Source organism: Colletotrichum acutatum (genome assembly GCF_030867785.1).
Source record: "Colletotrichum acutatum strain CBS 112980 chromosome Unknown BDZ83scaffold_109, whole genome shotgun sequence".
NCBI lineage: Eukaryota > Fungi > Ascomycota > Sordariomycetes > Glomerellales > Glomerellaceae > Colletotrichum > Colletotrichum acutatum.
The window spans coordinates 75,603-85,603 of record NW_026849103.1 but is presented as its reverse complement, the minus strand read 5'-3'; the positions used below and the strand labels follow the sequence as shown (position 1 = coordinate 85,603).

The 10,001-nt window shown below is 53.2% G+C and overlaps 3 protein-coding genes across 3 annotated transcripts; all 3 read right to left on the bottom strand.

Moving 5' to 3' along the window:
* Window positions 1-1,570: 1,570 nt before the first annotated feature.
* BDZ83DRAFT_30572 (uncharacterized protein) lies at window positions 1,571-2,544 on the bottom strand. Its single transcript, XM_060502278.1, has one exon. The coding sequence runs from the start codon at window positions 2,326-2,328 to the stop codon at window positions 1,666-1,668; it is 663 nt and encodes a 220-aa protein (XP_060360837.1). The 5' UTR covers window positions 2,329-2,544; the 3' UTR covers window positions 1,571-1,665.
* Window positions 2,545-4,891: 2,347 nt separating this feature from the next.
* BDZ83DRAFT_586801 (RNA recognition domain-containing protein) lies at window positions 4,892-6,582 on the bottom strand (the record flags this gene model as incomplete). The annotated part of the gene is made up of 3 exons (XM_060505979.1): window positions 4,892-5,335; window positions 5,385-6,441; window positions 6,503-6,582. The coding sequence occupies 3 exons, from the start codon at window positions 6,580-6,582 to the stop codon at window positions 4,892-4,894; spliced, it is 1,581 nt and encodes a 526-aa protein (XP_060360836.1).
* Window positions 6,583-7,922: 1,340 nt separating this feature from the next.
* Window positions 7,923-8,423, bottom strand: BDZ83DRAFT_655366 (uncharacterized protein; the record flags this gene model as incomplete). The annotated part of the gene is made up of 1 exon (XM_060510794.1): window positions 7,923-8,423. The coding sequence occupies one exon, from the start codon at window positions 8,421-8,423 to the stop codon at window positions 7,923-7,925; it is 501 nt and encodes a 166-aa protein (XP_060360835.1).
* Window positions 8,424-10,001: the final 1,578 nt, after the last annotated feature.

Genomic DNA, 10,001 nt, shown 5'->3' with positions numbered 1-10,001 from the left:
ATGACAGTGTGAGAAAAACGGCCTTAGACCTTTTGAGACTGCATTGGCTTTCTCAGCCGTAAAAGATGACTTGGAAACCCCTGCACATCCAATCGGACTGACGCTTGATATTCGTCTTGCTTGGAGAAGCGAGACTGCTGTTCCTGTATTATCGCCACCATTTCGTATGGAGAGTTCTCATCCTGGGCCTACCGCTGGGAATCGAGACAATAATTTTAGAGGTGATGGGAGTAGGAAAGTATTCCAACACCGTGAGTGCATCCAATCTCTCAGCGTACCTCCCACGCGCGTAATTTCTCTTGCTGAAGAAAAGTGCCGAGTTGTGTGGTAATTGAGACTTGTATAAACGCTCGGTGCAAGTGCGCCCAACGGAGAAGACAACACGTATTGGACGGATGATCACTCCCACGATGATGAGGTACATGTATCATGGGGACGACAGCCAGGCTGTCAGTTTCCCCAAACAACCGCTTTCTCTTCCAAAGATGCAAGATTTCACCAGTCGTCAACAGAAAGAAAGGTGTGGAATACGGGAAGAGGGGGTACAGAAGAATAGAAGTAGTGTCTGTTTTGAGAACTAACATTTCTGAAATGGGAATGGTGTCTTTCCAAAATGACACCGAAGAGACCGACGCGACAAACACTTGCTTACTCGACCTTTGGTCGGGCAAAACGGCCCTCTCGGTCCCACTTGAAGGGTGCAAACCATGGACGCTTGATCGTGTGACCCTGTCACGATAACTAATGGATGGAATGAGCAGAGCCATCATCAGCGAGATTGGGTTGTATCAGGGCAAATCACACTTTTTCCCCGGTTCATGTACACCAAGGCATTATCTTGGGTATGAACATCTAAAAGTACTACAGCAGTAGGAGAGGAAAACACATGAGAGAGAGATACGGCAAGTGATAGGAAGAGAGCGAGAGACAAAATGCACAAAGCTGAAGGTTACGTGACGCAAGCCATCGTCAGTGAATACGCTTGTGGTGGGTGTCGCTGTCTATGTCACACTGCGGAAGCGGCCTTTGCTGCAACAGACACAGTTCAGGATGATAGAACCGAGAGAGCCATATGCACAAAAAACACGAACATCTCTCCAGCCAGAAGACAACGATGATAGGCCCCGGGACGAGCCATCAAGCGGTACTAGAGCTACCGACTGCCACTTAGCGCCCAGTTAAAGTGTGACACCGCCAACTCGCTGAAGAAGAAGAAGAAAAAAAATCCAAGGGAAGAGGGCCAAGAAAGACTCAAAGGCCGAACCTAAAGCAAGAAGAAGAAGAAAAAAGCAAGAAAAGCAGAATAATCAACGGTGTTGCTGCTGCATGCTTCATGCTGCGTGGTGCGTGCAGCGGTTTCGTTCGCCAAACATCTCCCTGGCCGGCCGAGAAAGAATCCTGTAAGAAATGAGCATCTTGGAGAAATGGACCGTGGACCATAGGCCATGCTGCAAAGCCCGTCATCTGCATGCATAATTGCAAGCAACAAACTTGAGCCATCATTTGCCAGCCCGGTACCGGGAGGTTCCGCGAAGAATTTCTATCAGGCAAACCGACACCTCAGCTGGCGAAGAGATACGGCCGGAGGGATGCACAAGAGACGACTCCCTCCGAAATAGCTGGCGGCGATCACGGTGTTTGCCTTACTTCCATTGCAAAGTACTCTTACATGGGCAAACGAGATGCATGAATATGGCCGCCAAAGACGGCCGCCCAAGGCCGCCTCAAGAGGGACCAGGAGGGGCGAAGGGGCGCACACCTAGCTCCGAATTGGGATGTGGGAGCTGCCAAGCAAGCCCATCTGTTGTTGTCGCGCCGTTGTACGGAGTAGCTCTCGATTCTCTTAAGCCAGGCTCGGTGTGCAGTAGCCCCCGTCCCCAAGCCTCGCACTCTTCCTCGTGGCAGATGAGGTGTCTTCCTGCACGTTTTTCGACCCTCGCCCTTCGCTTGTGCTGCAACCTGATCGTCCGCGACTTGGCGACCGGGATTTGGTTGCCCCCCTCCCCTCTCCCCCTCCACAACGTTGCAGTTCCGGCCGCGGCCGCGCCTCTGCTTTTGGATAAAGATAGCGGGAAGAGCTTCGATACACGGCACGCGAGGGAGGGTTGGAGGGAAACAAGGAAGGGACGGAAATAGCAAACGGGCCGCTGAGGCACAGAGCGATGGTGGGATGTGCGCGTGTATGCGTAGTAATGTGTCGGTGTGTGTGGTTCTCCTTTCCCTCCCGCACCTGCTTTGCCGTTGTTGCTTCGCCCGTGGGCGGCCAGCTGGTGATGCATGCCCGTTGACGTGAATCCTGTACGGATAGGTAGGCATCATGTATGCCATGCCTCAGCTTTCTCTTGACGCGATGCACTCTCCTCCGCCCGCTTGCCGCGAAAGGCCTCCGTATTGGAGGACGGTCGGTACCTCAACATCGACGGTGTTGGCGATGAAGGGTTTGAGAGAGGAAGAAGGCTGCAATGCTACGTCGTCCGATATCCCCGTGCATTTGAATCAGGGGTAGATGTCCTGCTGCAGGAGTTTAAGTAACTAAAACTCGCCCGGCGTGGCGTCGTCGTTCCCAATGGCCCTTTAGCAACCAGGAAGCAAAGGATTCTGTCATGGATGCAAAGCCCATGCTCGAAGCCGACGGATCCTATTCTCCATCGTGATCCTAACGTCCGTAATGATGCGTTTCTCAGGGGTGATTTTCGAACCGTGTAAGAAGCTTCTTTTCCTTCTTACCGTTGATTTTGACATGCTGCTGGGACTGGAATCGTGAAGCACAGATTTATCGCCGCAGCAAAGTCTTGTCATGCCATCGTCTCACAGCGTGCAAGGTCAACGAGATGCAAAGTCTCATAATCCAGGCAATACTCGTGTTTCCGCATGAGCTTATTGCCAAAGAAACCCTCACGGTGTTTGAGACATGTCCTCGCCTCGTCGATGACTGTCTGGAAGCGCGCAGGCCTCTCGGGATTACTCTCATCTTGCTCTCATGGAAAAGCCTGCGCCGCAATTCCAAGACAAGAGAAACGAGCTGCCCTCGCTGAAACTCTAGAAGAGCAATTCGTATCGAGAGTCGACTGAGATGTTGTTGGCAGCGTAGCACAGCGTCAAGACTGATATCATGTGCAGCAACAAAAGCCTCGCCCAACAAGGTGAGGCCGTCATGCCGGCGATCAGGCTGTCGTGATGCAGATCCTCTCTTCACCTTTTACCTGTTACCGGGCATCTCTAGTGCGTGCCTGCTTCTGGGACGGGAGGCAGCAAGCAGAACGCACATGGCTCGACGGCTTCGCTGACAACGGAATTTTTTTGCAGCCATCTTCGGGGCGCTGCATCTGTCCTTTGGGGGAGCTGCCAGTCATAGCCAGAACCAGTTTTTTTTCCCTTCCCATCCATATGCGGGCAGCCGTTTGTAACAGGGACACAGAACGTAAGCGATTGGATCGGCTTCCAGGGACACAATGTCATCTGACAGCCCATACTAGGGGGCGGCCACGTCCGGAGCAGATCGATTAAGGTTGTCAGCGATGGAGAGCAGCCACCAGGGCCAGGCACTGAAGGAGGCGAAGGAGGCGCAGGAGAATGAGACGAGACGAGACGAGCCGAGCCGGGCTACCTCCACAATTAACACATTGACGATGGAGAATATCAGATCCGTTGGTTTGGGCCTTTAGAATTTGTTCAAGTGCCGTTTCTCGACGTACTGTGCCAACAACGTTGCCGTTCCGTGGTTTGGCTGCAACGAAATTCTGCTCTGCATTGGGAAAACAATCGGCCTCCTCCGCCTCAACCTCAGCATCATCGACCGACCATTGAGCCCTACGGAGTAGCACAACTGACGAGCTGTGATCTTTATGTCTCGCTCGCACGGAGGCAATGAAAGACGCGGTCGCACAAGATTGGGGAGTTGATGCTTAGCGGCCAGAACGGACAGAAATAACTGCAGCAGCTCTGCAGCGAGACTTGACGTGCTGTCACTCTCGTGATCCTGTGCGACATTAGCAGCTGCTATTACAGGACGCCTTGAAGGGGGAACTTGCGAGGCCCTACACCAGGAGACCGCATCTATTAGACGCCGCGATGAGGTTGCAGGCGGCAGCGGCAACGAGAACGAAATGCGAACGATAAAGGAAATCGGTCAGGTTCGGAAGCAACTTTACGAATTGCCGCGAACTTAAGTCATCAGCTTTCATCCCGAAGGCAACCTCGCTCTAGGATTCTGGATGGTCTTCTTCGTAGAGCTGAACTCTGAGGAATGCGAGGATGTGATCGGAGATTGTCCTGACAGGTCGAAAACGACGTTGCACAATGCCGGCCTCGCACGAGGCGGCTGCGGACTTCATTTGAGATGGCGGTCCATGGTCCATGGTCCATGGTCCGTGGTCCGTCTCTCAATGCCGCTCCGTTGCAGCTTCTCCCATAGCACAGGAACCACCTTGAAGATATGACAACTGACAGATGACAGCTTCATCAAACGCAGCAGGCTGATGCAAGCTCCCCTCGGCAACATCAAGGAGGTGTATCGATCCCCACTTCCGCGGTGCTTCCGGCCGCTTACTTGCATGGCCCCTTGCGAGTGTGGGAAAAAGGGCCCTGATAGCCATGTTTGCAACGACGAAACGATGAGACCAATCCTACTTGGGGCAAGCCGTTCGCCATGTGCGACGTCAAGTTGTAAAGTCAAACCCCACGGCCTTTGCTGTGGCAATCTCTCTCTCTTCCCTCGTTCCCCACATCCGGACTTCCCTGGTCGACGGCGAGATGCGAAGGAGTGGCTTACAAGCAGGGTGCCGCGGTGCATCTCGATAGGTCAACGAGATATTGTTGTTGTTCATGAAACACGAGCCTTACGCGGGCGGCAGAGGCGATAGTGGTGTCAATTTTTTGTATTTCTTGGGGTCTACATCTGTGGCTGACCGGACTGCTGCAAACTGCGGTCTGGCCAACGGCGGCTGGGTATAGTTTTGAATGGGCATTTTCGGAGACGAGAAGAAAATGAGATGCGCGTTCTGCAGTTGTTTCTGCTGCCGCTGCTGCCGTTACTATCTTCGTCTGTCCGAGTCTCGATCCCTACCTCGATGCCGATTATCCCAGTCTCTGCGGTCTCTGCGACCCAAATCCCTATCGTCGCGTCGCCGTTCGTACTGATCGTGCCGTCGTCCGGAACCGCGATCATCGGATCGGTATCGATCTCCATCTCCTCTTCTGTCCCTATCCATGGCCCTTGAGCGTCCGGGGCTTCGACTGCGTCTCCGCACCTGGTCCGATCTGGGTCGATCTCTTTCCCGTTGATCTCTGTCTTGCTCAGGCTGATGCTGCTGCTTATCTGATTCGGGACGTCGGTCTTTAGCGCGCTGGTGGTGGCGACCCTTCATCTCCTCGTCTCCATACACCAGGTCATAATCATCTCCGTTTCGCTCGTATTCGTCACGGTATTGCCGCCTCTTTTCGAGTTCGTCAACGCCTCCGAATCCACCCCTGGACGCGTGTTTTCTACGCTTCTGGTTTGTATCGTCTCTCCAGACCTGTTGCAGCTTGCTCACACTCTGCGAGAAGTCCACGTGGATCCGCCGGTCGTCAATCAGGACATCCTGCATCTTGGCATAGGCAGCCTCGCAAGACGCCTTGTCGGCATATTCGATAAAGGCATACTGAAGACTGTCGCCTGTCTTGGCATCACGAATGACCTCGCAACTCAGAATCTTGCCGAACCGGCCAAAGATGAGCTCCAGATCGGCATCCGTCGTGACGGGGTTGAGCTTGCAGACGAAGAGGACGTTTTCAGGGGGAGCGACCTCGGCAAACGGCAGGTCACCCATCATTTCCAGAGTGAGAGCCTGGGCCCGTGCCTCTCGGTCCCTCCGCCGCTTCTCGATCGCCTCCTCATCCAGATCATCGTCTTCGTGTAGCGCAGCCTCGTCCGCGATCCGGACGGTATCGAGTTGTGACTTGGTCGGAGGAGGTGAGGCGCTGGGCTCTCGCAACTCGGGGGGATCGGGGTACGGGTCATCGAGAACGATGGTGTGCTTGATTCGAATGTCGATGAGGGGGTGCCCCTTGTCGTCTACGATGGCCTCGTTGATCTTCTCCAACACGTCGAAGCCCTCCACGACCTTGCCAAAGACAGCGGCCTTGCCATCCAAGTAGTCCGTCTCATCGCCCAAGGTGATGATGAACTGAGAAGCCGCCACGCGGGTATCCGGGTCGGAATCCAGAGGCGCCGTGGCCATGCTGACGGTGCCTCGCTCAAGATGCTTCAGCTTCGGGTGGAAGAAGGCCGGGAACATCTTCTTGGAGCTGTCGCCCGACAGCAGGCCCCAGATGGAGGTGCCTCCATCGGATTGTTTCGACAAGGGTCCGAGAGGGTCGCCGGTCTGGAAGGAGAAGTTCTTCTGAACAGAGTGGACTGGTGAAAAATTGTAATATTTGACTTTGCAGAGCTTCAGGAAGCTAGGGGTCTTTGGTTAGCTGAGCAAGAGCGTTGTAGTGCTGTCGGGGAGCCGTGACTTACTTTTCGCACAGCTTTGGCGCGTAGTCGACCAGCAGGTCTATCACAATATCGCCAGAGCTGGTTTCCAGAAGCACTGACATGGTGGTAGTAGAAGTGCCCTCTCGATCGCGTCGTCTTTGTTGTCGTCGTCTGTCTAGCTGTCGGCAGGTTTGGCCTGAATGGAGCTTTCCAAAGTGGATTTTTCCCTTGGCGCAGCGAATTGACCAAACACAGACAGATCAGCCAATTCGAATCGTCTCGCTTCGCCAAGAAGAAAACACGAGATGTCCCAAACGCGAAGCTTTCCGCTAGGCTCGGGCGGACGGGCGGGCGTTCGGCAGTGGGGATCACAGCTTCGTGCGTGAGGTGCGTGTTGGCTTTTTGTCCAGCTTGAAAATGATGTTTGCAGTCAAAGTGATGTAGGTGCGGTGCGGGCCCAGTCCGCGAAGTAACGCCAACGGCAGCAGCTCTCGTCACATAGTGCGTGCGTTCAACTTAATCTGCAATTTGCACGGTAAAGAACATCGGCGAATTAGACGAGGGCAGGGACAATGTCACAATGTTCAGAATGTTGTGCGGATTGCGTGCCCCGGTTTTCCGCAGTTTGGGAGCTTTTGGAGCTTGGCCGATTGGGCGTGCGAATAGGCTTTGTGGGAAGTTCTGATGTTTTTGGATTCGCCCGTTTTCTTATTGTTGGCAGCGCAGTAGAGCAATGGTGATCATTTCCACATCATGGAGCTTCCAGAGATAGGGAGTTATTAAGTTATGCTAGGCATGCATCTCCAACTCCGCATGCATCATGGTGATCTCCCGAGTCCCGTCATGCTCAGACCACTTCAACACCACCTCGACACCACCGAGCTATGCTTCCATCACGAGTCTGACCAGGCCAACCCAAACACAGTATCAAATGTCAAGAACAGAGTCAAAGGTATGGTCGAAGATTGGTAATTGGTGTCGTTTCAGTCATTACAAACTCTATGGACCAGATGGTTGTTTGTGTGTGATATTCCTGCAACCACCGATAACAAGAAAATAAAATTAGAAGTAGAAAAAAGGCAGATTGACTGTGGTGTATCCCAATCAGCCTTCGCCAGTAAAACACCAAATATCCGACAGACGAGATGAAATAAGCATCTTCGCCTGTATGCAAACCCAGCTTTTCCCTCTCTGTGATGGGCAAAACGACCCATGTCGTGCCATAATCCATGCCATGCCTGTCCTCGGCAAGATGTTGAAATTCCCACACAAATCCCCTCTCAACGCCATTCGACGAGATAGTTAATCCCCTTGTCAAATCCAAAGCCTCATGAAAAAGAAGAATCCGGTGCATAATTAGGTAGGTTGAAAAAGAGCTAAGACCAAAAGGCTCAAAAAAATGCTGCGCTTTTTGTGTCGATCCGCAAAAGATGAGAGCGTGAGATGCCTCTTGATAGCAGACTCATGGCGCGCTCTTGCGTCGTCGTTCTGAACGGAGTTCCTTTTCCGTGTCCATGAGGCGGCACTGCACCCACATGCGGAACGAGCTATCGCTCCGCACCTGCTCGCAGTTAAGGAGCTCCATCAGAGCCCGCTTCATGCCCTCATTGACGTCGAAGAGGCGCTGCTCTTCCTCGGCGACCGCCCAGATGGTGGTCTCGTCCGCGATGGGCGCGAGTGAACTACTGCGGCGGGCCTTGGGGCTCGATAGTGACGAGCGACGGCTTCGGCTGTGATGCCTCTTACCACTGCTGCCGTTAGGGTACTGGCCAAAGGGCGAGCAGGTGCTACGCGTCGGGGACACAGATGGTGATGAGGAGAGCGAGGTGTTGGAGGTCGTCATGGGGCGGATCGTGTCCAGATGTTGGCGGAGCTCCTCATGTTGAGATTGGAGGACGAGGTATTGCTGAAGAGCAAAGTTGGAGATTTGCTCCTGCGAAGATAGGGTGGTAGCGGCGGCCATTTTTGATGTTGGTGGATATGGTAATGATAGTGTGCAAGTAATGTGTCTTTGGGCTATTGACGAGCCCATCGGAAATATGTGCGTTTGTGGGTGTGGATGAGACGAGTGTATGGGCTTTCTTAAGAACCCAGGCGAGGACGATGTTCGGGAGCGATATCGAAAGGTGCTTGTTTGTGTGAGTGCGTGCGTGCGTGCCTTGATGAGATGCTCTCGTAGTGACGGAGGTGGATAAGTCGATCCGATGTCGTCAATGTGATGTGGTCGGGTGAGCACCGCAATGGTTCTCAACAAGACTTATATAGAGTGTTGACACTGTTGATTTGTTTATGATTCTTCTTTTTGCCTCCTGTTGGTTAGGAACAAAAAGAGGCGTTTGTTCGGGTTGGCGTTATGGCTGGGAGACGGGAAGAGTAGTTGACTCGTGGTTTCGGGTCGATTCGTTCGAGTGCGAGTGAGCAGGTGTCGAGTACTAATACCAAATGAGGTACTTTGAGCCTTCTGCGACTCCTGGAGCTACTGCCCTGTCGACGGTGTCGATCAATGGTGGATCCGGCGTCCTTTGTCTCCTTTCAATCGAACCCCCGTTGGCGTGCGAGAAGAGGAGAAGGCGGGCGGGCGTGCGTTGGAGCTTGCGGGGGTCGCTGGTAAACGGTCTCGAAAAGCCCCTCTCAGCTGTCGGTAATAAATGTGAAAAAGAGGAGTAGACGCAGCAGGACAAGAGGGCGTGGCCGTTGTCGGGCAGATGTTTGGTCAGAGATTGAGGGCCTCTTCTGGGGAAAAGTAGGGGGCAAGGGGGGTGGGAAGGAGGATCAAGTAATATGTATGTAAGGTGTGGTAAGGTGTGCTTGTTTTGTTTCTCTTGCGATAGGCGTGTGAGTGGACGGTGTGGTTTATTATGTGCCTCTCTCCTCCTTTTGCAGTTTGCGGTGTGCACGTCCGATGCAGACTCGATGCAGACAGATGCAGGATAACGCAGCCAGCTAGGCAGCTTCCCCGGTAGTCGAACTTGATGATGGCCTTTCGGTCCTCTTGGTTGTATTTTATTAATAGGCACTTGTGGATGACCCGGAAGTGATAAGCGGAGTCGTGGACGATGCGTAAAGAGGAGAACTCTGGAGACTCTCAGTAAGAATCGCGTTGTCGCCGGTCTCCGATCTCGTCTCGCTGTGTGTGGCCGTGTAATAAGGTATTCCAGGATATGGCAAGACTCAGGTACAGCAATCAAAGCTTGGACTCCCTCGTGGAAATGGCACGTTCAATGGCGCCAAATAAAACTGCAAGCCACAGGGCGTTTAACCACCGGCCGGGATGTGGTTGACAATGTTCAGGTCCCGGTTCAGGTTGTGTGTACACGTCCCACTGCTAATATACAACGTACGGAGTACCCGCGTTGCAGAGAAAAACAGGGTAATAATGGGGGTGGGTAATGAACTTGGTAGTCAAGACCAAGATTCAGGAGTAAAAGAATAATTGAAAAAATAAGACAGAAGATGTGCGCGAGCTTGGTTGCCAAGTGCGTAGGGGAATGGGATGGCGCCGGCCGACAACCGAGAAGGGGTCTGGAAGCTTTTTTGAGAA

What these genes read in the sequence shown, in the direction of transcription:
- BDZ83DRAFT_30572 (XM_060502278.1), bottom strand. Translation starts at nt 2,328, where the DNA reads ATGGCATACATGATGCCTACCTATCCGTACAGGATTCACGTCAACGGG.